This window comes from Leishmania martiniquensis, chromosome 30 (assembly GCF_017916325.1).
Source record: "Leishmania martiniquensis isolate LSCM1 chromosome 30, whole genome shotgun sequence".
NCBI lineage: Eukaryota > Euglenozoa > Kinetoplastea > Trypanosomatida > Trypanosomatidae > Leishmania > Leishmania martiniquensis.
This window is the reverse complement of record NC_090165.1, coordinates 735,939-761,390: the sequence shown is the minus strand read 5'-3', so window position 1 is coordinate 761,390 and position 25,452 is coordinate 735,939. Positions and strand designations below refer to the sequence as shown.

The 25,452-nt window shown below is 59.3% G+C and overlaps 9 protein-coding genes across 9 annotated transcripts; 5 read left to right on the top strand and 4 right to left on the bottom strand.

Annotated features, from left to right (window-relative positions):
- Positions 1-695: 695 nt before the first annotated feature.
- On the top strand, positions 696-3,374 carry LSCM1_03832 (uncharacterized protein; the record flags this gene model as incomplete). Its single annotated transcript, XM_067321365.1, has 1 exon — positions 696-3,374. The coding sequence occupies one exon, from the start codon at positions 696-698 to the stop codon at positions 3,372-3,374; it is 2,679 nt and encodes an 892-aa protein (XP_067176733.1).
- Positions 3,375-4,902: 1,528 nt separating this feature from the next.
- On the top strand, positions 4,903-7,866 carry LSCM1_03831 (uncharacterized protein; the record flags this gene model as incomplete). The annotated part of the gene is made up of 1 exon (XM_067321364.1): positions 4,903-7,866. One exon carries the CDS (start codon positions 4,903-4,905, stop codon positions 7,864-7,866), a length of 2,964 nt encoding a protein of 987 aa, XP_067176732.1.
- Positions 7,867-9,685: 1,819 nt separating this feature from the next.
- Positions 9,686-10,789, top strand: LSCM1_03830 (uncharacterized protein; the record flags this gene model as incomplete). The annotated part of the gene is made up of 1 exon (XM_067321363.1): positions 9,686-10,789. The coding sequence occupies one exon, from the start codon at positions 9,686-9,688 to the stop codon at positions 10,787-10,789; it is 1,104 nt and encodes a 367-aa protein (XP_067176731.1).
- Positions 10,790-12,020: 1,231 nt separating this feature from the next.
- On the top strand, positions 12,021-13,640 carry LSCM1_03829 (uncharacterized protein; the record flags this gene model as incomplete). The annotated part of the gene is made up of 1 exon (XM_067321362.1): positions 12,021-13,640. The coding sequence occupies one exon, from the start codon at positions 12,021-12,023 to the stop codon at positions 13,638-13,640; it is 1,620 nt and encodes a 539-aa protein (XP_067176730.1).
- A 1,461-nt stretch (positions 13,641-15,101) lies between these two features.
- LSCM1_03828 (uncharacterized protein) lies at positions 15,102-17,012 on the top strand (the record flags this gene model as incomplete). Its single annotated transcript, XM_067321361.1, has 1 exon — positions 15,102-17,012. The coding sequence occupies one exon, from the start codon at positions 15,102-15,104 to the stop codon at positions 17,010-17,012; it is 1,911 nt and encodes a 636-aa protein (XP_067176729.1).
- Positions 17,013-17,873: 861 nt separating this feature from the next.
- LSCM1_03827 (uncharacterized protein) lies at positions 17,874-19,097 on the bottom strand (the record flags this gene model as incomplete). The annotated part of the gene is made up of 1 exon (XM_067321360.1): positions 17,874-19,097. One exon carries the CDS (start codon positions 19,095-19,097, stop codon positions 17,874-17,876), a length of 1,224 nt encoding a protein of 407 aa, XP_067176728.1.
- Positions 19,098-19,961: 864 nt separating this feature from the next.
- On the bottom strand, positions 19,962-20,636 carry LSCM1_03826 (uncharacterized protein; the record flags this gene model as incomplete). The annotated part of the gene is made up of 1 exon (XM_067321359.1): positions 19,962-20,636. The coding sequence occupies one exon, from the start codon at positions 20,634-20,636 to the stop codon at positions 19,962-19,964; it is 675 nt and encodes a 224-aa protein (XP_067176727.1).
- A 1,177-nt stretch (positions 20,637-21,813) lies between these two features.
- LSCM1_03825 (uncharacterized protein) lies at positions 21,814-23,529 on the bottom strand (the record flags this gene model as incomplete). Its single annotated transcript, XM_067321358.1, has 1 exon — positions 21,814-23,529. The coding sequence occupies one exon, from the start codon at positions 23,527-23,529 to the stop codon at positions 21,814-21,816; it is 1,716 nt and encodes a 571-aa protein (XP_067176726.1).
- A 756-nt stretch (positions 23,530-24,285) lies between these two features.
- LSCM1_03824 (uncharacterized protein) lies at positions 24,286-24,912 on the bottom strand (the record flags this gene model as incomplete). The annotated part of the gene is made up of 1 exon (XM_067321357.1): positions 24,286-24,912. The coding sequence occupies one exon, from the start codon at positions 24,910-24,912 to the stop codon at positions 24,286-24,288; it is 627 nt and encodes a 208-aa protein (XP_067176725.1).
- Between the last annotated feature and the right edge of the window lie 540 nt (positions 24,913-25,452).

Sequence of the window (25,452 nt, the reverse complement as noted above, 5' to 3'; positions counted from 1 at the left end):
CTGTGTGCCACACAGTCGCGCTCGGCGGTGCTCTTTCGCAGGTCCCCACCTACACCCGCCTCTGCCCTTACGAGAGACCGAGCGCCTTTGGTGAGCGAATCTCATAAAGGACAGTTGCGTACACCCACAGCATCTCAACGCCCTTTCCCCGGATACACCCTCGTAACAACAGCGCTATATATATATATTTACCTTTCTATTTTATAGAAGCTGCTCGTGATTCTGCTCGTGGCTACTCGTGTGCACGCGTGCCGGGGGATTCGTATAAACGGTCCGTGTTCAGTAGTGCTTCTCCCGCTGGTGCACGGAAGCGTGCGGAATATTTGTTTCCCTCGTTCCCCAACACTTTGCTTCCTATTTGTCGTCGTTGCCTTTCCGCGTGACGCCCCGCCTTGTATCACTACTTCTGCTCTCGTTTTTCTCTGTTCTCGGTGCATTTGTTTTGTATGGTGTACTCTTGCGCTCTCGGCATCTCCGCGTTCTTCGTGTAGATTGTTTTTGTTGTTTCGTCTGCTGCTCCTGCTCTACTCCTCCCCCTCCCCTGTTACTCTGCGATGCACCGGTAGGCGCACAGCAGCACTGTTGAGGGCATCTCCTTAGAAACACGTAAACATATTCCCGTCATCTCCTCACCCGCACGCACATCCGCCAAGGACCGGGCAAGCCTTCTCCTTTTCCCCATCGCCAACTAAGCGATGCCGCATGACGCGCTTACTACAGCGCCGTCGGTGCGGCGACGTGCACCAGCATCTGCCTCAGGAGGCAAAGCGGAGTCGCAAAGGCACAGGCAGCCGAGAGCGCCGAGGAAGTTGCGGAGGCACTTCGACTCGACTCGATCGACGGAAAGGAGGCGCTTGCCTCCGCGAGTCGCGTCTGCAACGACGCGATTCACTCGAGCGCACGAAGCCGCCACCGCCTTTATTCATATCCTGCAGTACCTAATCCAGCGGGTGCTTCAGCTTTCGGCACTCCTCGACCTTACACAGGGTATACTCGGCCGTGCCTTCGCACTCTTGCAATGGCTGAATGACTACCCCGCTCGCGTGCAGTTCCGTCGCACGACGCGGCGCTTCTTGTCTGTCATGAATACGACAGAGAGCTACGCAACCTTTGTCGAGGCCGCTGCGAGCCTGGATCACTACTGCGGTATGGCGAAGTGGGCCCAGGACGCCCCACCGCTCGAGTCTTGCAACGCGGTCGGCTTCCTTGTGGATGCTACCGCGGCGCAGCACCTCGTCCGGACAAACAACCTCTTCGCCATGGAGACGTTCTTGTGCTCGCTTCTGAAGCGCAACGCGCACGGTCTCATGAATGCCTCCATTTACCGCTACTACACGAGCGCTCCGCACTGCCTTGAAGACTACGCAGAGAGCATCGAATGCCTCATCATGGCTTACGCCGCTGGAGTGTGGCGTGACGAATCCGCCGTGAGCGACGGCGGCGCTGCAGCAACTCGCCGCGTGCCCCCAACGCCGCAGGCGCCTCTCTTGAGAGAGTTGCGTCCCTGCTGGATCCGTTTGGAGGCCAGCACCGACGGTGAAGGGCAGTCTTCGCTGCTTGCCGGCACACAGGTGCCAAAGTGGACGGCGACGCAGTCAGGATCATCATCGGCGCTGCCGGCGCTGGACGTGACGGCCAAGATTCAGCAGGTGTGGCAAGCGCAGCTGCGGAGGACAACACTGAATACCCAAGCACCATGGGCGACCGCCACCGCGGCACCAAGCAGGCAGCACAGCGCCTCCACAGGCCTTCATTGTCTAGGTAGCAGCGCCGCTTCCGTGCCCATGCCACTGACAGACGCGAGCACTGAAACGGCGCGCACGTACGCCTCCACGCCGGCAAGGGAGAAGAGCAGCTGTCTCGTAGGAAATGATGTCTTGCTAGTACCGGCTGTGACATCGTACTGCCCGAACACCAAGTGGTTCGACAACGCAGAGCGCGCAGGAGAACTTGAGAGCGCGTTACCGCCTTCGCCGCCTCTCATGCCCACGGAGGACGCGGCGACAAGGGACGCATCTACCTCACTATCGGCTGGGGTGACCACTGTCGTGACGTCGCCGCTTTTTGCTACCCCAAAGACAGCAGCGTTTCTTTCGCCTGAAGCAGCCCTGGCTCAGCAACTTCACAACACATGCGCGTCGTTGTGCCGCTTCTTGGATGGTTGTGTCTCTCCGGACGCTTACACCCAACAGAACCGTGGGCATGAGCAGCGTTGCTCGGCGCAACACCCTCCGACGGCCACAGCAGAGCATCGCCTCAAAGTGCTACGAAAGGTGCTGCACTCCTTTGGCCGAACGGCGCTCGTGCTCAGCGGCGGCTCTTCAATGGGTACGTACCATGCGGGTGTCGCCCGCGCGCTCCACGAGGCAGGGGTGCTGCCTGACATTCTCTGCGGCTCCTCAGCCGGCTCCATCATTGCCGCGATGATCTGCACCAAGTCGCCAGAAGAGCTTCGCGCCTTCATGCAGTCTCACGTCCTCTCCACGGAGGCGATGCACATGTCCCCCTTCGGCGAAGAGAATGACCTCCCTGGAAAGCTGCGGCGCTTCTTCAAGACGGGCTTTCTGATGGACGTGCGGTCACTGATGGAGTGCATGCGGGCTCAATGTGGGGACATGACTTTTCTCGAGTCCTACCGCCTCAGTGGAAAGGTGCTGAATGTGTCTGTCACGCGTAGTCAGCAAGAGGGCATGCCGTCAGATCGGCACGTGCTGCTGAATTACGTGACGGCTCCTGATGTTGTCATTTGGAGTGCAGTAAGTGCCAGCTGCGCCTTACCCGGCCTCTTCACAGCCGTGCAGCTCATCGAGAAGCCCTCCCTCGGCGCTGGCACGTTTACGCCGTACCTGCCAGGAGAGCTGTGGTGCGACGGCAGCATAGCGCAGGATATCCCACGACGACTGCTGGTGCAGCTCTTTGGCGTCAACTACCTCATCGTGAGTCAGGTGAATCCGTACGTGATTCCGTTTCTGCGGCGGCCCCGGTCATACCACATCACAGCACTGGGCGGATCGTGGCTTACACAGATGTGGTTTTCATGGATAGGCGTATGCGGGCAGCTTTTGGCCATTCTGTTCAGCCTCCATCTCCTTCCTCGTTTTGGTCGCTTTGAGGTGCCCTTTATGCTCTTCGCGCAGTACTACGGTGGTGACCTGACGATACAGCCGATCGACTCCGTCAAGAAGGCGGTGCCGGACTACCTGAATCTGGTGAACAATCCATCAGCGGACTATATCAGCTACGTGGCGTCACGTGCGCAAAGCCGAACATGGCCGCTGGTGACGCGGATTCGCCTTGCAACGCACATTGAGCGCTGTCTTCAGCGTGAGATAAGTGCACTGGAGGCAATGGAGTACAAAGATCAAACGATGTAAGCGTACAGCAGAAAACAAAAGAAAACTACGCCTTGTCGTTATTTTTGTGTGCGGTCTTGAGGAGGAGGGTCAGGGGCTACACAGTGCCACGACGATATCTGCGGCGATTCATCTCATCAGCGCCGGCGTGACGTGGCGCGCTCGATCGTCAAACGGGATGCGGATTTGCTTGGGATTTTTCTTTTATGTTTACGCGTCCGAAGGGCGCACATACACACACGCGATCAACGCCCCATGCGAGTTGGCACTTTTTCGGCGCGTCCGCAGCGGAGACTGGGCGTTTCCGCGGTGGCGTTCCTGACATGAGCGGAAAAGAGGCTCTGCAGAGACGAAGATGACACAGAGAGTCACTGAGACGCCTCTCGTGCTGCGGCGTCCTTTTTCAGGCGGCGTCTCAGAAGTGGTCGTCGAGCCGGGCCAAGTGCGCTGCCGCTGGGCTGCACGTTGCACCCTCACCTCTCGCGCGCGCCGGGCTGATTTTGCCTCTTCGCTCCAATCACTTTCCCCTCTTGTATTCCTGTCATCCCCCTTGCCCATTTCACCCCGTACTCGACCTCTGTTCCCACGTTCACTGGCCTGCACACACTCCAGAGGGTCTCATACTTGCATCAGCGCTGATTACATCGAAACAGCGTTCCCATGCGTGCTGAAGTTTGGTCCGTGCTTCATTGACTGTCACTCAGCGAGACCACACACAAAGAGATCACAACGCTTAGTCGCAGCGCGCTCGCACAAAACTCAGAGAAATCGTCTCTGTTCGGCGTGGTGGCATTAGAATGGAAGTGCGCGGAGGGTGGAAGAGGAGGAGAAGGGGCGCCGGTGCGAACAAGCAACGCACTACTTTTCCAAACGCCTGAAGAGGCAGCTTTCCGGCCGTTTTTGCTTTTCTTTTTTTTTATTTCTGTTTTTTCCCTATCGCTTTCCTGTCGTCTTGCCCTCATCCAAACCAAGTCAGACTCCTCCCTCCCTCCCTCTTTCTCTTCAACATTTAGAGTTCTCATAGATTCACTCGTTGTACACTCACTTTTGGCGTTTTGGTTGTGCGTCGCGATCGCCTCCAGCAGCAGCGCCCACCACGTGTGCGCTCCCTACAGTTGTGTTCTTGTTGCGCCGATCACGGTGGCTCGAGTATCTCCGGGTACTCCAGCCCTTCCGCAAAGGTTGTCAATACCCATTGCGTCAGTGGCCCAAGGACACCAAATCCTTTGGTAAAGAGTGTGTTCGGTCCTCCTCCTTTGGTAAGGGCCTCCTTGCCTCTTTTCATCTCCTCCTTCATGTGCGTGTGCGCAGTGCTTTTTTCCTGTAAATAACCTCTCTTTTCACACGCACACACACAGTGTGGCTTCGCTGCCCGAAGGCTGGGAAACCTACAGAGTGATCCGTGGACCTCTCTTCACTACTTCATCTTTGTTTCGGTTTTTTTTTGCTCGTGAGCCTTGCTGATTCACGCTCTTCAGCCCCTTCCCCGCCCCGCCCCCGCTCTCCCCAGACACCAGGAGAAGCGTCGCCACTAGCGGCTTCTTGAGAAATGGAGGAGTACAACATCAAGCGTAAGATCGGCGATGGCGCTCAGGGCATTGTGTACGAGGTGGAGCACCGCTCCTCGAAGACGAACTACGCGATGAAGGTTATCTGCTGCACCGACCAGGAGCAGGTAAATATGGCGCTAACGGAGATCAAAGTGTTGCTGCAGCTGCGTCACCCCAGCATCGTCTCGTACGTCGACTTCTTTCTCGTCTTCAACAGTGTCAAGCTCCGCCGCGAGTTTGCCGCGCAGAACGAAGGAGGGGGTGTCAGCCGAGGCTTCAGCAGCAGTCAGCAACGCGAGGCGAGAGCGCGGCAAGAGCAGGATAGCCTCCAACTCTGCAGCTTATCGAACAGTGAGGTTTACCACGACAGCGCTACGGACAGCGGGGGAAAACAGGCGATTCGGCCAACCCCTTCATGCGCAGCCACAAGAACGCCGGCTGGCGCCGCCGGCGTTGTTCCGACCTCGCTACTCAGCACGCATCGGCAGCAGGCAGCAGCGCACTGGCTTGGTGAGGAGGAGATTGCCGTGTGTCTGGTGATGGAGCTCTGCAGCAACGGTGACATACAGGGCCTGGTGCGGGAAGCGCGGCAAGACTTCATGAAGATGGGAAGCCACACCATCAAGGAGGCGCAGGCCCTGACGTGGCTGGAGCAGGCGGCGGCCGCACTTCAGTTTATTCACGAAAAGGGCTTCTTGCATCGCGACCTGAAGCCGACGAACATCTTCTTTGACGAGTGCAAGAACATCAAGATCGGCGACTTCGGCCTGGCAGCGACGGTGGGGCATGGCCGTAACTCGGCAGTGGGGACCCCCTACTACCTGGCGCCAGAGCGTATGCTGCAGCAGCGCTATGACGGCAAGGTGGACGTCTGGGGACTCGGTGTGGTCTTGCTTGAGCTGCTGACCCTGCGCGAGCAGCCCATCAACAGCATAGTGTTGGAGAACCCAAAAGCGGTGGACACAGTTATTCCGCAAATCACCAAAATGGGGTATTCCGTCAAGCTGGCCACCCTGCTGAGGGATATGCTGCATCGCCAGCCGCAGGATCGCCCTGCCCCGTCCGCTATTCTGCACCGCTTAGCGAGTATCACGACCACCTCGCCGCACCTTGGCATGTCTGCGACGCTCTTTGCAGGCATGAGCTGCCCAAGAGCCGTAGAGGCGCTGTGCGACGTCTGCGAGGTTGAAGTGGCGTGCATTGTGTGCTCGAACTGCAAGGCCGCCTTCTGCCCTGGTTGCGATGCTGCCCGTCACAAGCACCACTCCCGCCAGAGTCACGACCGCACGAGCCTGTCGTCTAACCTGAATAGCATGAACGGCGTCTCCTCGCTGCCTCTCTCGGCGACGCCGGTGCAGCAGCAGCAGCAGCAGACGCTTTCCTTCTCGCGAGGGCCCTCGTCGGCAAACACGTCAGACCAGACCCGGGCAAGCATGCAGAACGCTGTCTTCTTCCCCTCTAACAGCGCGAACCACACCCGCACGCTGCCGCGCGATCGAGAGATGAGCAGCAAGACATTCACACGCTTTCAGCTAGCGCTTCCGGGGTGTAGTGTGTCGATGTCAGATTTCTCCATGACGCAAGGGCTGCAGGCGCTCCGCGACGGGTCTGGCAGCAACGGTGTGGTAGCAGAGACCGTACTACGCGTCCCAGAAGACGTGCCCAGTCTCGCTGAGGCGTTGCAGGTGGTCGAGCGGATGCCGCATGTCCGTAAAATCCTCGTCGCCGGCAATACCACGCACACGGTGCCGCTGGTCCTTACATCAAGACTGCCGGAGAGCATCAGACTCGTAGGCGCGTCGCCGCCACCGATGCTGGAAGTGGCCGACAGCCCATTCGCTTTGCACTGCAAGTCGGGCAGGGGCACTGTTGAGAATTTTATCGTCCGCCATGTCGGCCGCTTTCACACGAAGCTGCGAGAGGTGGAAACGAATCACCACCGAACAGATGCACACGCAGTGGTGCCAGCGCCTGCAAAGAAGTCGTCGCGGCCGACTGCCGTGTCCATCACGGGCGGCGAGTGGAGGCTGCACAGGTGTCGCATTTCGTGTGTCGAAGGCAGTGGTGTCACGGTGGGCGGTAGCAAGCACACCTCCTACCCTTCCGTCAACGCACCGCACAGCTACGTGACTGGTGCTCGACCGTCGCGTCCGCCGCAGCCCACAAACCTGACCTTGCACTCTAGCCCGGCGAACGGCACCGAGGAGGATGTGGAGGACGCGGACGCGATCGCGAGGGAGCCTGTCATAACGAAGTGCAGCTTCATTGACGTCACCGCGGCGGGCATCGTCCTCATGGAGAAGTCGCGGGGCCTCTTCGAGGGCAACACGTTCTCAGGCTGCGGCTTTGCCGCGTTTCTGCTGAAGAAGGAGGCAGCACCGCGCATTCGAGCCAACCACATTACAGACGGCGCCGAGGCCGGCATCTTTTGCCAAGATGCGTCGGGTGTGATGGAGTACAACGTCATTGCGCAGAACGCAGGCTGCGGAATCGTCGTGAAGGGGGCATCGGCGGCACCGGTCATTCGCAAGAATCGAATTCTGTCGAACGTGCAGGCCGGTGTCTTTTGTTGCGACAAGGCCGCGCCCTTTGTCTCTGACAACGAGATTCGGCAAAATGGCAAGGCTGGCGTGTTGGTCAAGACGAGCGCCGCGCCAAAGATCACCCGAAACGTCATCGAGGGCGGCAAGGAGGCCGGTATTTATATCTTTGAGCATGGGGCTGGGATTATCGAGGAGAACCGCATTCGCGGTAACCAGAATGCTGGCCTGCTTGTCACTACCGGTGGCAATCCGCACGTCATCCACAACACGCTGACCAAGAACGCGTACGAGGGGGTGTGGGTGTGCAAGCACGGTGGCGGTACCTTCTGCGACAACGATTTGCGCGGAAACGCGAAAGGGGCCAAAGACATCGAGCCGGACAGCCATGTCACGTGGGTGGGCAATGTCGAGCAGTCGTAGTTGCTGTTCCTCTACGGATCATGGGGTGTGTCTGGGGGGAGAGAAGAAAATCAGTGAACGCCGGCTTTCGCCGCCTCTTCGCTCTCGCTCTGTGCGTGTCTCAGCGGTATCGAGTGCCACAAGACAGGCTCACCGGTAACCCTCCCCTCCACACATCTGTTTCTCCCCCTGCCCCCCACCCTTCTCCTCGGATGTCCCTCTCAGTGCGCGTCTGCTACATGAATGGAAGCATCGCCATATGCATGGATCGTCTCGTATACATCCACTTGCAGGGATCTATATGTACGCAGGTGGGCATAGACAATCGTATCGAGGGAACTTCACGGGCACGGCTGTGCCATGAGCGAACCAACTTCACTTTGTTGAGGGGGTGGTGGTGGCGCCACCAAGGTCGCGTGTACCTGACATGCCGTCGCGTGTTGGAGAACCTTACTTGCACTTTTTGTGCCATAATCCATGGTGCCTCTGATATTCTGCGCCCTCTTTCCCTTTGCCCTCGCGTTAGCAACCCTTTACACAAACACGCACGAGCACTCGGGGGCTCGCTTCTTCTCAGTATCTACTTGCCATGCGCAGTGATCTCCTCCCTCCTTCTCGTCAGCTTTTCTGTGCGTCACCCCCTATTTCGCTGTTTCCATTCACCCATTGCCCGTCCGTCGCTTTTTTTTTTCATTTTTATGTTGGCTGTGTTTCATCGTTAGAGCTCCCCTTCCATGGTCCCCCCTCCTCCCCCCTTTGGTCTCGCTCTCCTCTACGTCGCACACGTATGCTTCTCACCCTGCAAGGCCCTTTCACAGTCTTTTTTGCTGTTTAAGCAATTGTTCCAACGGACCGGCGCAGTCACACAATTTTTAGATGCACGCAAAGCGTTGTCGCCGTCGCTGTTGCTATTTCTCTCTCTCTCTGCGTATGTGAATGTCTAAATTGCTGTTCCCATTGTGCCCTCGCCGTCTCCCCGCATCCCATCCCCCACACACCCCTTCGGTGTCGTGTCGCTGTGGATGCTGCGTCAGCCCCGTGTTGGGGAAGCCCCTCTCTCTCCGCAGGGCTAAAACACATTTTCTGTTTCCTGTTCTATTCCTTGCGCTCCCTCCGCGTTGCATATAAGGAGAAAGACCGTTGGTCAGTCGCCCTCTCAGGGCGCGCGCTCACAAAAATTACCGTCCTCTTATTATTTCCCTAACACCGTCTGTACACACCTGCCGCCACCACTCTCTGCCAACACAATGCAAGGAGGGCGAGCTCAACGTTTTTTTGCTAATGTGTTGAACTGGGCGAAATCCTTCACGACAGGCGCAAAAACAGAAAGCAAGCCACCAAAAAAAGGCAAGGAGAGGGAGGAGCCCGCCGAAGAGCCGTCGTGAGGATGTGCTCTGGAAGAGAAGTGAGTGGAACCGCCGGACATGGGCTTTTTGTGTTCTTGTGCCTGCTCCGCTTCCTTCTCTGTGTGGCAGGTCATGCCCTTGCTGAAGTGGTCGTCTGTGTGCGCTGCATGGAAACGGGTAACTACGCCCCGTATACGTGTGCTGCGGCGCGTTTGGCGCTTTCACAACGTCAAGGTCAACCGCAAAGGCTGGGCGGCCCCCTCCCCGACTGCACACGCCTTTGTACATCGGCCTCCCTCTCTTCCTCTCACTTCCATGATGAGTATCGTCTCTCGTCCCCCTGCAATACGCCCATCTGTGTCTCTGTCCATCCCCTTCCTTATGCGTATTTCGCACTTCGTCGTTGGTGTTTTTTTCAACTATTTGTGTGTGGTGACTGGCAGCAGCGCTCTCGGAGTTGCACGCATCTCAACACACAACATTTACCGTCTCCGATGTTGTGTAGAGGGACCACGTTGCAGCCTGTCCTGGCATGTGTGCGGCTAACGCCACAAGCGCTGCGGTCTCCCCACAGGTGGCTGTTCAGCGTGTCTAACGCACACCTGCGGCCGACGCACGCGCCACATGCAGCAGACGAGGATAATTTTGTAGACATTGATCTTCTGGGTCTCTCCGCAGCGATGCCGAATCCCGCACCGGCAGGAGGATCAGCCTCGCCCTCGAGCAGACTGAAGGATGTTGCAAGGAGCGAGGTGCTTGGTGTGGTTCGGGTTGCATCCGAGGAGGAGGGCGCACGCTACTCGCGTCTTCAGATACCGTTGGGCGCGGGGGAGACGGCGGACGTGCGCCCACGGGCATGCACGAGAGCGGGCCTGGCACCAGGTGAGGAGGCAGCTTACGCAGACAGTCCTGCAGACGCATCCGCTAGCTCAACCGTGGAGTTGTCGTCGGTGCCGTCGTCTAGCGCAACTAGTAGCGCGGAGGCACTCATGGCTGAGGGTCGCCCTGCTGACGAGAGCCGTCTCCCAGATCCTTCGCGCCTGCCTTACGATGATGAGCGATTTGCGGAGATGCTGCTCGAGATGGAGGTGAATGGCGTCATTGACGAGACGTGGCAGGACGCCAAGAAGGCGCAGCTGGAGGATGTGAAGGAGGTTGCTGACATTTTGGCGTCGCTGAAGGTGCGTGATCTCTGCTGCATCGACGTCTCTGAGAAGACATCCAATTTCGACTACATCATGTTCGGCACGTGCGAGGGAGCACGACACATTCACCTTGCTGCCTGGGCCGTGCAGAACGCAGACAAGGTGCATCGCATTTCGAAGATCAAGCGCAAGCAGACGGACGAGCTGTGGGAGGTCGTTCCGGTTGGCCGTATCGTGGTGAATCTGATGGTGGAGAGTTTCCGGGAAGAGACGACGCTGGAGCGCAAGTGGGCAGTGACACGCTCCATGGACCCGTTGGCTGCTGCGAATGCCCCCATAAGCGAGGGGCGGCAGGTAAAGGCGCACGGACTGTGGACGCTGACGCTGAACTTGCAAGACCTGGAGGACTTTGAAGTCGATTACTGCAAAGATCTCCTCATGCGGCAGATGTGAGGCGAGAGACCCACCGTAATTGAAATATATAAAAAGAAGAGGGATAGCTTCGTTACCTTTTTTCGTTGCACGGCATCATCACTGCAGACGTTCGACCTTTGTGCGTTCTTTTTTTTTCCTTCGCACGAAGGATGACCGAGATGATGCTACATGGGCCTAAATAACACCCGAACGCACGCTGCTCTGCAGGACGGGTAGCGCTATTGTGTGCAGAGAGAGAGGACTCGCGACCCCCTAATGTACCCCCCCCTCTCCCCTCCTGTGTCGGGTGCACATCCGTTGCATGTGAAAGCACACAGAGAGGGCTGTCATCCTCATCACGCATCTGCCCACAAGCCTGAAGGGCGCCCTGTCAGCTCATATCCTGTCCATGACTCTCCACCTTTCTGAGCATACCACCGCCTTCCTTACGTCGCTGCCCTCCTCCTTCATTGCACGTGTGCACCGCTTTGGGTACGCCGGGCGCACTCTTCATGTAGCGCGTGAGATCACATAGCCGATAGCTTTCACAGAGAAAGAAAGAAACAACAACGAAGCCTGCAGTTTCTCTTGTTAGGGTCGGGTTGTCTGTTGGGTGTGTATTCGTCCTCATTGGGTGAGGTGCCTCTCGTCGCCGGCCTGAAGTTGTCTGGTGCCGGCTCGCGTGTCTGCTTCAGGTGCGCATGCGTGAGAGCGACCTCCCACGCACCCCTTCCCATTTCTCCTCTCTTCCACATGTGTGCTTGCACGTGTTTCCTTTCTCTCTCCCTGCAGTCATTTCTTTCCCTGCGAGTACAAGTAAGGAAACAGCTCTTCTCACCGTACCCACACACACCCCTCACCCTCCCTATTTCGCTTGCGCTCGTCGCGGTTCCCCTCCCGTCGACACCCCGACGCTGTGCTCCCCTCTGCTAATCCCACACTTATTGCAACCACAGAGTTCTTTTCGCTTCTCCCTTTTCACATAGACGGCACGTGCTGCTATAAAACGGCACCTTGCGAGCACGCCGAACCCTCCACCGATTTCTGTCGTCTATTCGCCCTCGCACAATCGGTGCGCGTTGCCCAAGTAGAGAGGGTCTGTGCCCACCTAAACGCACCAATACGCCTCAACAGATACGGACACTCAGAGGTGCAGGTGTGCGTGTGCGTTTGTGGCTGCCTTTTCAGTCCGTCTAAGCCCTCGTCTATCTCACACTGGTGCGCATAGGTCGGGTGCGGAGGGCTGGTGCGTTTACAAACCACGTCCGACATGGAGCCGCTGCGCACTGCCGTGGATAATGCGCCACTTCTGGTCAACCTACTGCGCCTCATTCGCGATGCACGGTCACCCAACTACAAGGACCATGAGAAGGGCCCCGTGACGTTCCACTTTGGCGGCCTTTCGATGCGAGATAGCGGTAACTATGAGGAGGCCGAGGAACTTTGGCGTCAGTGCAGCTGGCGCAGCGGTGCGCTGGCTCCCAACGCCGCCGCCCCCTTCCGCGGCCCGCTTCACCTCGTCGTCTATCTCAACCACTCCCCGGTGGAAGTGTGGACGCTTCAGGATTACCGAGAGCCGGCGACCGACCACTCTGTGCCGCGCGACTTTGAGCAGCTCGAGGCCCTCAACACGCTTGTGCGCGTTCTCTTTGCGCATCTTCGATGCCAGGATATCTACGGCGTCGTGCTGCAGAGTTGTGTGACGGCAACTGACGACGCCAACAGCAGCAACTTCCCATCCTCTCCCGAGAGACATGTGGAATCACTGCCAAGCTCTCCCCTGCCGCTGAGTGCATCGTGGAGCAGGGCACGCACTCCTCATTCTCCAGCGAACCATGTGTCCCTGCGTCTCTTTCGGTCCAGCGACGAATGCCCAACGATTCCCGCGCACGCGCGGCGGCAGTATCTCTGGTCCAGTGATGACTTTGTGCGTGTAGACGTGACAATGGACCGCGCATGGCGGCACCGCTCCTGGATTCAGCCCACCCCCCAAGCCAGCTCGTCCATGCCCATGCCAGCCACCGACGACAGAGATCAAGACACAGCTGTCCGTGTGGCGGGGAAGAGGTCGTCGCCGATCCGCACTGGCAGCCCTCGCCTGCGTCGCTTCGGTAGCGACGCCGAGGCCCGCTCACAGTCTATCACGCCGGAGGTCATGGGCTCACTCGGGAAGTCCTCCTTGCCCACGCCCTACCTCGCACCAACCGCCACGTTGGCGCCTTCGTCGCACCACTCTCGCAGTCCCGGCACGACCCTCTCTCCTTTGATACCCGGCGCTCGGCTGTCCCCGGGGCAGGGGGTGTCCGAGTTTGCCCTGCCGTCCGTGGAGCAATCAGATCTGCTCGACGGCGATCGCTCGCGGCAGTCCCGGCGGTCGCGCTCCAGCCCTCCAATGACACACAGCAGCATTTTCGCGAGCAACTATCCAGGAGGTAGTGGCGGCGCAGCGCACATGGCCACCCTAGGGGCTGTGAATCAGTTGGAGGACGCAGTGCTGTTGTCGAACGCAGAGCACGTGCGCCGCATGGGCACGCTCGTCTGCTCCCGCAAGCAGTCACCCTCCACCTCCTCATCACCCTCGCTCGGGAAGAAGCCCAGGAGCAGCCTCTCTCAGCAGAGGCCCGAGATGGGGTCGCTCGTACCGTCTATCTCCATGGGCGCCCTTTCCGGCGTCGACATCGACAAGCGGTTTCTCTCCAGCGAGGTGGATCTCGAGGACCTCGGCACAGAGGCTGCGTTGCCGGAAAGTTCCGAGAGTGTGTCCAGCAGCGCGGCCACGGAGCACCTAATGTCACTCCTCGGTCTCTGCTCCAAAGTCAAGCTGCAGCATGTGCAGCCAGCCCCCTTTGGGGATTTGGTGCTGTCGCTCAACCTTCGTGAGGTGCCCTAGACTCGGTAGAGCACAATGGGTGGAAGATGTTGAGGCACCTCACTGTGGAGTCTCTTTTTTTTTCTCGTTTTCCTGTTGAAGAGTGGAAGGAGGGGGGCGGTGATACGCTCTCGGCTGCATGCTGGCCCTTCCACAACGCGTCTCTCTCTCTGCGCTCTGAGCACACACCCTCCACCGAGTGCTGCGCTACGCCCCTCTCCCTACCCTCCTTCCCAATGACGAGGGGGGAGGGGGTGTTTGTTGCCTTTTCGAGTCAGCTGTCCGTTTCGGGTGCTCACGGCAGTTTTCGTTCCGCTTCACACGCCCCATCTCCTCCCCACCTTCCCCACCCACACACACGCACACACCTCTTTTATTAGTACCGCAACGCGAATCCTGTGGATGCGTTTTTTTTTGTGCTCCTCTGCCGACCCTTCTGGATGTGTGGGCGTATGCGCGTGTAGGAGCTGTGCGGGTGGCGGGTGGCGGGTGGCGGGAGGCGGCTCACGTCCCCCCACAGCTGCATGGCCCCTTTGTTTTTAGTCCGTCTCGCGCTGTGTGTGTTGTTTTTGTTTTGCGTTCGTCGTTATTCAGTCCCTCTCACCATTTTTCTTCATCGTACCCGCCGCTTGCCATGTTGTTGCTTTGCCTCATCGTGTACCGCTGCGTTGTGGAGACGCACAGGTGTGCCCTCCTCTACAGGTGCTCTTTCGTATTGCGTGCGTGCGTGTGGGCTGGAAAGGGGCTCTCTGTTCGCAGTCCCCACTTCCCTCCCCCCTTTCTACTTCCAGAGAAGGCACGGAAACACCAAACGCTAACGGAAGAGTGAACGCCATCGGCGCCGCGCGGTGCATATATATATATATGCACCTTAGTGTAACTCAGCGCTGCGTAATGGACAGGGTAATGAACTGCCTCGCTTACATGAAGGGATGACGCCCGACTCCTCCTCATGCGCCGTTTGTCTCCCTTGCTCTGCTGCTACTGAGACTGTCTCTGCTCCACACGATTCTTACTCCACTCCCCCTCCCCCCATACGCACCTCCATATCAGCACACGCATTTCGCATGTGTTGGCGGCCATTCTCATTGCAATACGAGTCTCACCCAGCGCCGCGGATCGCGGAGGCGTCCATCGCTGAGTTGGACGCCCACCCACGCACCCAACCTCTCTTGACTACCACCACTTAGACGTGTATCGATTACTTCGTGCCTCATCCATCACGGTCCATTGACGAGTGGTGTTGTAGCCCTTTATCGTGCAGGACGCGATACAGCGATTTCGGTTCTTCTTCGTTTTTAGCTCTCTCTCTGTTTGCCCTCGAAGAGGACGTCTTGTGCGGTAAAGTGGATCAGATTCTGAGAGTGGGAGTCGACTGCTGAAGGTGTGTCGTGGTCTGCCCTCACAGCTCCTCTGCACTGTTTGCCGTGGTATTTCTCTTCACAAAACTCGTCCCTACGCCGGCAAGCACCATCGATCATCATGTCCTCGCTCTGGGCTCGCTTTACGGAGAGGCTGAAGGACTCCGGCTACAGCCTCACTGACTTGGTCTACTGCACTGAGGACACCTTCCTTACCCTTGCGGAGAATATGAACGCCTTCACCCCTCTCCAGATCGCCTCGCTTGTGAAAGAGTGGCAGAGAAGCGTCTCGACAACGGCAACACTGTCAGCGGCCGCTAGCGGGAGTACGCTGTCCATGTCGAGGCCTCACGTCGATGGAACGCGACTCACCTCCTCACCTGTGCCATTGTCGACGCGCAAGAGGGCACCGCTGCCAGCTTCGGATTCAGCTGAGCCAGCACGGGGCCACTCCACACTGAGCACCGCATTGCGGGAGAACGCGTTCGCGCCACCGCGGCGGTCGCCGGCGAAAGTGAAGGAGGAGGCAGAGTACCTCCTCACAAAGCTCGGCGCGCAGAGCGGTGTGGAGTATCAGGTGTCGCTAACCGAAGGCATCGTTGCTGTTGAGGCTTCACCGGAGGCGTGGGGCCCACTGTTGGAACGCGTCGCGCGCATGCACACGACGAGCCGTCGTGACAGCATCACCGCCCCGCCGGCGATGGAGTTGCAACTGTTGTGGAAGCTATGCAGCCCGGCAACGCTACGCAAAATGCAGAAGGCGTGCGTCTCGGGCGCGCCTTTTGGACTGTCCAATCAAGACGACACGGATGGACTCTGCTCGAGCGCGGTGGTGCTGTACGACAGGGAGGCGACCCGGCTCGGCGTGCCAGCACAAGAGATGGAGCAGCTGTTCCGCGAGGGGTGGGGACTCGTAGCGTTTGACGTGGCGGTGGGGAAGGCCCGCACGGTAACCAAGGAGGAGGCGCAGGACCTCAACGCAAACCTGTATCGCTTCTCGATGGAGCAATGCCTCGAGATGCTGGAGGACGCTGGCTTCGACGCCTTCCAAATCCCGTCGCGCAACGCTGTAGCGGTGTGCCATATGCATCAGGTTGTGCCTCGCTTCGTTGTTTTTGTCAGCGTGCTAGAGCCGATCGTGGTGACACGCCGCCTGGGTGGCGCCGGGCCGGCGATGGGAAACGGTCGCCCGTCGCGTGCCCCTCCCGCTCCGGCAGGGCTGCCCCCGTCATCCGCCGCCCTTGCTACTGCCGTGCCTGCGGCGAGACACACCAGCGAGGGCAGTAATGGCACCCTTGCTCTGGCGACTCGACGGTCGCGAAACGGCGAGGATCTGCAGTGCGCGGTGCACGCGAACAAGACGGTGGAGTTCTGGTCGCCGACTGAAAAGCGCCTGCTCTGCAGCCACTGCCTGTACTACGACGGGTACTCGCAAGAGACCTGCGTCCCGATGGAGCAGGCTACGCGCGGGGAGGCGCCGCGGCTGGAGCGGTGGGTGCAGAACGCCATCACCTTTTCGCAAGAAATCAAGAGTGTGTTTGACCTGTTCGAGGCAGCGCAAACAGACGTTTCACAGACCCACGAGCACGCCCGCAGCGACATTGCGCAGAGCTTCACGCGGCTGCGCACTCGACTCGATGCGCTGGAGGCGAGTCTGCTGCAGCAGTGCCAGCAAAGGGCAGAGCACAGCCAGCAGGCACTGCAGGACTCCCTCTCCCGCATCGCCGCCACAGTGCAGTTTGTGAGCGAAGTGGTACAAGACGCCGACGAGCCGGTCGTTGCCTATCGCAGCGGCGTCATGGACACGGCAAACTGCGTCGCATTGCTGCGGACCACACAGCGCGCGTTCGGGGCCTGGGAGCCGGTCAACATCTCAGCCTATGAAAACGTCAGCATTGGCGACAGCGCTGCGCTCTTGCAGCCGGTTGAGGAGGCGCTCAAAGCAGTGCGGCACGTGACCACTGAGGCTGGCAAGGTGCAACTGCCGGAGGCCATCGATGTCAACTACCTGAAGACCGACTGTGACGTGTAAATCCATCTCTTAGAACCACACTGTACCATGTCTGTACTCCTTGCGGAGCGCAGCCCACTGACCATAGAAAACCGGTTGAAAATTTACGAGAAACATTCTGCGGGTGACGCCGTCGCCCGTGGGAGAGGAGGGGGCAGCAGCGCCCCCCCCCCGACATACACACACACTTTTACCCCAAAGGCCAGGGACTGCTTGCCCACACCCCCAGGCGCCACCGAAGCGAAAACCCACCCATTCCTTTTCGACCTTCCCCCACCTCATGGGCCCCCGAAGCCGGCGCACAGCGGCCCGGCGTAACCCCAACGCCCAGGGTGGGGTCCTGTCTGCAAAGTTAGGCTATTCACCCAGGGTGCCGCCGGCCGCTTAGCACAGTGGCAGTGCACCACTCTCGTAAAGTGGGGGTCGCGAGTTCGATTCTCGCAGTGGCCTAGCGTTTTCCCCATCCGCCGGGCGGATGGGGTGGGGCGTGGTCTGCCTCCCTTCGGGGGGGGGGCTGGTGCTCCCTGCCGGTGGGTCGGCGGCAAAGGCCGCGGGGCGGTTTCGGGGGGGGGGGGGGGAGTTTTTGGCGCACCCATGCGCATCCAGGCGGCCCCGCGCCGGCCAAGAAGACGCGACAAACCAACGGCGCATGCCGCGCCTATACATACTTTCTTGCACATGTTGATCGATGGATGGGTGTACCGATAGAGGAAGGAAACCGCTAGGATGGTTAGCTGCGTCTCTACGCGTACGGCAAGGCAAATGCACGTGAAGGAGAAACAAAAATGCTGTTAATGAAAAGACAAGCAAGCACGTCGCGGGCGCCAGCAGCTTTGGGTGCAAAACTCGCTCTTGGTGCACATCCGCGCGCTGCACTGAGCCTCACATAATGCGGCGGAAGACCTCGGTCATTTCCTCCTCGCCGAAGATCACCGGCACAGGGTAGAGAGGGTTTGCCTCAGCGATGGCGTTCTTGACGAGAAAGGGAATGTCCTTTTCCCGAACGGCCCACGCCGGCTCGCAGGCGCCCAGCGTGGTGGGTATTTGCATCTGCGTATTCATCTCGCGCACCCACGCAATGAAGTTCGCCGCCTTTTCGGCGTTGTTTGCACCGGCGATATTGGCTGCCTCCGCCAGACGAGCCAGCGACTTGTGCGCGGCATCGCCGTACATCTCGAGCACATGCGGCAGAATCACGGCGTTCGCGTAGCCATGCGGCACATCGTACAGCCCACCCACCGCGTGCGCTGCCGCATGCACATAGCCGACGCCCGCACGTGTGAAGGAGAGGCCGGCGAGATACGATGCCTCCAGCATCTTCTCGCGTGCCTCCATGTTGCTGCCATCCTTGTACGCGCGGGCCAGGTACTTGGCTATCAGCTCCATCGCGCGCAGTGCTGCCTTGTCGACGCTGCGATAGTGAAAGATGTTCGTGTACGCTTCCACGACGTGCGTCAAGGCGTCCATGCCAGTCGTGGCCGTCAGAAACTTAGGCAGCGTCACGGTCAGCGCCGGGTCGAGTATGCAGTAGGAGGGGACGAGGAAGGGGTCCATGATAGCAAACTTTTCATTTTTCGTGTGGTCGCTCACGACAGCGGCAATCGTGCACTCGCTCCCGGTGCCCGCCGTGGTGGGTACCGCGATGAGCGGCGGCAGCGGCCACACCACACGGAAGAGCCCGTGCATGCACGAGAGCGGAGTGCGGGGGCGCGCCTGGCGCACGCCGATCAGCTTTGCGCAGTCCATGACGCTGCCTCCGCCGATGGCGATGATGTAGTTGCACTTACTCTCCTTATACAGTGCATTGGCCTCCTCTACCATCTCGATAGTCGGATTTGGCAGAACGTCCTTGTAGATGACCAGCTGGTTGCCCTGCTTCTTCAGTTCGCGGATGAGGCTCTCGACGAGGCTGAGCTTCATGATTGTGGAATCGGTGACGAGAAGTCCGCGCTGCAGTTTCGCCCGACGTATGAGATCTGGCAGGTCCCAGAAGGAGCCGATGCCTTGGGTCATGATTGGCGCTCGCCAACGCAGCAGGTAGCTCGCTGCGCAGAAAACGAGCTGATACGTGCGGCACATGACATGCCAATAGAAGGGGACTGGCATTGTGAAAGTGGAGATGAAGGCTGTCGATAAGAGGTGGGGTGTATAGAACAACTTGATGGGTGTGGGTCGAGTTAAGCGTGTGCCTGGTTCGCGGATGGAGCGTAAGAGAAACAGATGAGTGGCACGAATGACAAAACTAAACAGAATGCACCCGCAGTACCGAATCGGGCGACTAATATGCAGGCAGAGGACGAGGCGTGAGAGGGAGGGGGAGACGACGACATGAGGGAAGTCACAGAGCGCGTATACAGATAAATAAATGTAGGTGGGAGGGGGGGCATCAGGTAAGAGCAGTCCTCCTCTTCACCCTCCCTTTATCCCATATCTCCGGCCACCATGAAGGATGAGGGAAGAAGGAGCAACGCTGCCATGATGCAGCTCTTCACATCACGACTCACCCAGAACGTACAAGGCAACCGCGGGCGTGCATCGGCACGCTCGACGAAGCCCCCACCTGTGGCTGCTGCTGCAGGGTCATAAATGTTTTATTCGTGGCATGCAACAAATTACGGTGAAACACCGATGCCATGCGCGTCAAGGCCCATTTCCCAGCGATGGCAAAACGTGCCCGGAAAGAACCCCACCCACCTCCCCGCAATCCTCCGCGACGCTGCCCTCAAGCGTTGTGCGCCGCACCGGCAAACATATTGAGAGGAGCAAGGCGCCCACTCCCACTCCCCTCGTTGGCGGAGACACTGACACACACACACACACATACACACACACACAGAGGGCGTACAGCCACAGTCCACCACTTCGAACGAGATCAACAGACGAGGCACAGCAACTCCTCCTCTTTTTTTGTTCGTTTGTTTCGCGATGCGCCATCGCAGCCTTCAGCACCTGCTGCTGGGGGTATACCGGTTAGAAGTCCAAAACCTCATCCAGGGGGCTCGCGCGCTTCACGGGTACATTGCGATCGGCGAGCAGCGGCGCCCCCGCCGTCGTGTTCAACGTAGTCACGCCCCTGCCCACCGCTACATCGGGGCGTTCGACGATGGGATAAGCCGGTGGCTGCTCATCTGCAGAAAGCGGCGACGACGGCGTCGATGATTTCCCCGACGACTTGCCATGTCGCACGGGCCTCGCAGGGCCATTCAGCCCGTTCGCCCATACGCTTGAAAAGTAGTTGTACGCGACGACAATTTCGACCACATCACGTAAAGGCAGCGCCTCCAGCTCTTCCTCCGAGATGGACTGCAGCAGATTCCAGGCCTCTGTGCTCAACCTATCGCTCTCTACGTGGTCGCAAGCAGGATTCACCTGGATTTTCAGGTGGCATTGGGTCAAGGAGTACAAGCGCTGCCCAATAGAGACGGTGCCGCCTGCGCCAGGGGTGGGTGAAAGGGACGCATCCGTCTGTTTGGCGCCTTCGGAAGTAGGGGATGCTATAGTGGCGCCGGTGTGCCTGTTTCTTAGTGTGCGAAGCACCCGTGTCGACGACGCCATCGCACGCACAGAGGTGCTGCACGCCAGTGCTGGCTGACGCAGCAAGCGGCGCGGAGCACACACTGGAAGGCGGCCGAGCGAGGCGAACATTTGGCCGGAGCGCATCTATCTCAACATATATGTACACATAGAGAGGGGGAAGGGATATCAGCCCTGTCGCCGTCGCTTTCCCTCACGCCCTCTCTCTCTTTCTCTGCACCGGCAGCTGAGCGAACAGTCAACGTACCTCAAACCCTGAGGTGAGGCTGCTGAAAGAGGTAAAGGACAGATGGGAAGAGAAGGGGGACCGGTTATAGTAGCTCACGCCGAGAACAGAGAGGAGAGCGCAACGAGCAGAGTATCACGAATGCAGCATGGTGACACATCTTTACAGAATCCCAACGCGTTCTTCCACGACACGCAAGGGCGACAGATGCACAAACACACACACACATACAGCTACCGTACATGCGCCGCCGCTGCACTGCGGTTATGCCGCGGAGGCAAACTGGCAGAGAAGGGCTGGGGGACCTTCAGCCCGTTTCGATTTCATCGCCCGCAGCGCGGGATGTGGGCAGTCCGCGACTACGCTCTGCGTGACCGCAACGCAGTGAAGGCATACCGAACGAAAACAGTTGGCGGATGCGTCTGCCTGTGACACCACCGACGCCACCCAAAAGGGAGCACCGACAAACGTCATCAAGAGGCACGCGTCGCTGCAGCACAGCTCCCGCCCCGGTCTGTCCGCGGACGCCAAGCGACTCGGCAGCGGCCACGACTCACAGAAACGGTCTAGTACCCCCGACGGCGACCACGAATGAGGCGTGCCCCGCTGTCAGTGTGCGTGTGAGGGGGGAGCGAGAAGGAAATACGGCACTCAAGTCGAGCAAGGGAGGTGGGGAGCGGAAGGAGGACGTGTGCGCCGTGGCCACGAAGCCACACAGCCTCTCCCTCGTGCTGGAGAAGCAGCAGCAGCAGCACTGTTTGATTCCTCTGCCTCGGTGCAGAACGGCACATGTGTCAACTGAGGGAGGAGCGAGGCGCTGTGTGGCGAGCGCAGAAAGCCGCACACACAAAAATGATGAGGAGCGATGATCATGAGATGTCGGGGTATTCGGCAGGCAGGCGCGCCAAGAAGGTGACACAGGCTACCAGCGCTGCTGCGCAGCAAGAGAAAGTAGCCTTCGAGTCACACCATCGCCGTTTGCAGCGAAGCATCTGCTGATCTTGTGACACGCGGCGCGCGTGCGCTTGCCGGGAAGCCCTCGCAGCTAAAGATCTGGGCAACTCAAAAGAAGCCCTGCAGCTCCTTGTAGAGCTGCTCGTCCGTCTTGCGTGCTCGCCGTCGTTGCTTTTCGTCCTGAGAGTGTCGCCGATGACGCCCTGCATTGTTCAACGCCGAGCATGTCGAGGAGACGGTGCCGCTACTACTTTGTTGACCTGAGCCGTTGCCAGCCAGTTGGGTATCACCACTCCTGTCCACCGTGTCGCGCGACGCGCTTGAAAAGCTCATCGTATCGTCTTCGTCTTCGCCGACCTCGACGTCGTTTCCGTCCAGGCCTGAAGCGCGCTTGAGCCTTCGCTTCCGCTCATCTTGCGACCGCAGCAGCCTTTCCACTCGGCTCGGAAGGAGTGCATTCAGCTCGACGGCCGCGCCGACGGCTGCGTCCAACTGAGCGGGCTGCTCATCGAGCGCCAGATCCACAGCCTTGTTGACGTCCACGTAGAGGTGACCTCGGTTCCGCGCCTGCAGCTCCATGACAAACGAAAAGGGTGAGCTGTACGGCCGCTCCAGCACCGTCTTCTTTTTCTTGTTGCGGAGCCGCCGCTCCTCGTTGCTCAGGAACGCGTGCGCGGCACCGCCGACGAGGAGGTTCAGCGCGCGGTTCTGCAGAAGTCCCTCGAGGTGCTCGCCGTGGCACGTGCCGATCATCAGAACACCGCGTTGTGAGATGGACCAGGCAGCCTCCGCCTCCTCCTCCGTCGCGATTTCGTCCACAATGAGGTAATCAGGCGTGTGATTCTGAATCACTTCGATCATGACGCGGCTCTGGTCCTCGCGCCGTGCAACCTGGATGCGACGGCATCGTCCAAGGTAAGGCAGGGGAATGGGGCCATCACCGCCGATCTCGTTGGATGTGTCGACAACCGTGACGCGCGGCGTGCGCGGATCATGCGCCAGCCCGGCGGCAAGGTCACGCAAGAGCGTCGTCTTGCCCATTCCAGCCTTGGATAGAATTAGCAGGCTGCCGCGCCGTGCGAGCGGCAGAAGCGCTCGAGCCGCCCCTGGCACATAGCGGCCCACGCGCAGCGTCACGCCGAGCGCCTCACCGTGGCGGCCGCGCCACACGGAAGCGCGGTGTGCTGTGTTCGCCACACAACCGCGGCCGTCAGCGCCGAAGCGGCCAATGTGCTTCAAGAGAAACTGCAACTCCGTCACCGTCGGGGGCGGTAGCTGAATGACCCACCCGCCACTGCCACGCACCTCGACGTCCTGGCCCAAGTGCACGAAGAGCTCCTCCACTTCGGCGTAGTCGAAAGATGGATGCTCCGTGATGGCAATCCGAAGGGAGGGGGCGAGGAGGGACATGAGATGCAGCGTCTCCGCGTACGAGTTATACAGGGCAAGGCCCTGCCAGTCTTTCTCCAGCAGCTCGGCTGCGCGCGCTGGGTCCGATGCCAGGAAGGATGCATAGGCCTTGTGCAGCGTGCTCCAAGCCGACCGAAATGTCGCTGCAGACCACACTGCGTCCTCTGTCTGGCACCCTGGAAGGAGATCGGGCATCTTGGCCGTAATGTAGGAGAGGTCCATCGCCGATGGCGGCGGCCGTGCGGAGGTGGAAGCTGACTCGTCCCGCTCGGCAGCGCGAAGGCGCTCATTCGTGTTGGCACCGACCTTGGTGCGCAGGAAGCGGCTCCCTGACGCCAATGACGATAAAGGCAGCGGGAAAAACAAGTACAACACGGCTGTGGTGCCCGCACGGCGCATGGCTACACCCCTCATTTCGCTGCTGACTGCCACTCCGTCGGAAACCAAGAAAACCAAAAGATAGAGGGCAACAAGAGAGGTGAAGAAGGCACGCCGGTGAGGGGCGCGGCCAAGTTCACTAGTGGCCGACCAGAACAACAGCCGCATCCTCACAAACGGTGCACGTAGGAGTGCGCGCACGAAGGGATTCGGGTTACAGATATCGCACGCATGCGTGCGGGTGTGTCACGTAGGAGAAAAAGGAAGTGGGAGGCACGCCGACTCTCACGGAGTACGAGAAGCACGCACGGGCTGGGAAGAAGGCACTCGTGCGCCAGCCATGCATGACCTGGTCCCGCCCTGAAAAGGCGACGGTGCGATCCCAGTCGTGAAAAGCGTCCGGCTTCCTGCGCGACGGCCTGCGCATGACTGGATTCACTGTGATGTAAGATCGCAGAACTAGCTAGAACCGTGCACAAAGTGATGAAGCGAGGAGCAGCGCGACCCGTGACGATGGGCTGGAGACGTAAACAGGCAAGCAGACAACCACATACACACACACACACGCACACATGAAAGAGTGCTTGTATCACGATGCGCACGAAAGCAAGGCCTTCGAGAAGGATTGGGCCGAATCGCCCCCACCCCTCTACCTCTGTATACATGCGTGAGCGTGCGCGTACAGGTACTTGCCCATCGACCCGCTCTGCATGGAAGATTCCGTTGTTGTTGTTTTCCGTGTTGCGTGCCGTTCGCGCAATCCTTTTTTTTTCACGCGGCAGCCTCAGCTCCTTACATAAAGTCGTCCTCGTCCGGCACCTCGCCGGTGTTGAGGCGCATGTTTCTGTCCTCCATTACACCCTTGTACGCCCGCAGATCCTCCTGGCGCTTCCTCTCCTCCAACTCCTGCCTTTCTTTCTGGTCCTGCGCGGCCTTTTCGGCGCGCTCCTTGCGGCGCTCCTCCATGTCGCGGTCCTCGCGCAGCTTACGAAAGTCCACGTCGTTCTTCTCCACGCGGGTCTTTTCGAGCGCCTTCAGCATTTCCCGGTTCTTGCTGGCGACGGCGTGGTAGCGCCGCAGCTGCTCCTTGTGAAAGCCGACCTGGCCAACAGCCATGTCGCCGGTCTTCTTGAGGTTGCTCCACGGAGTATAGACGACGCGGACGTCGTTCAGCTTGCACCCCTCGATGCTGTTCTCCTTGACGAGCTGGCAGCACTCCTCAATAATCTCTGGGGTTAAGTCGTCCATACCCTTACCAGGCGGCAGACGCACGTAGACGTGTGCGCTACTGTGCTTGTCAACGTGGAACCAAAGGTCCTCTGGCCACCCAAACTTGATGAGCTCCTCGTTCTCATATTTGTCACGGCCCATGTAGCACAAGACGGACGGGTCCGACGTCAGCGTGAAGTAAAAGACCATTGGCTCCGCCTCCGCCTCTTTTGTTTTGGCTGGGTTGGGGAGGGGAGGGCAGTAAGAGATCGTGCGTGTGTCCGGAAGAGACGGTGAGACGTGAGATGAGATGAGACGATGAAGGGGGAGGGGGGCGAATTGTGTGGAGGGGGCTGACCAAAGACAACAAACGCGTCCGCTGCGGTGAACACATACGGAGGTAGAGGTGCCAAGATGCAGGATAGACGTTTCGTTGTGCCGCGTGCGGATCGGCGGTCGATGTGGCGGCACTGTGAAGCAAAGAAGCGTGGAGAAGCACAGTAATGTAGCGACGCAGACGCCGGCTTGTGCGGAGAGGGGTGGAGAAAGGGTGGACGGGGGGTGGAGCGATTGTGATAGGCGGTGGGGGTGGAGGGATGGAGAGGGGGTACGGACAATACTGGAAGAAAGAGGTAAGAGAAGGGGGAGGGCATCTCTCGCACCGGTGGAGAGACGGAGAGGCACATACATGTCGCTATGGTGCGCCTCCTGTATTACATCGGATGCCCGAACGCGTCCGTGCAGCACCCC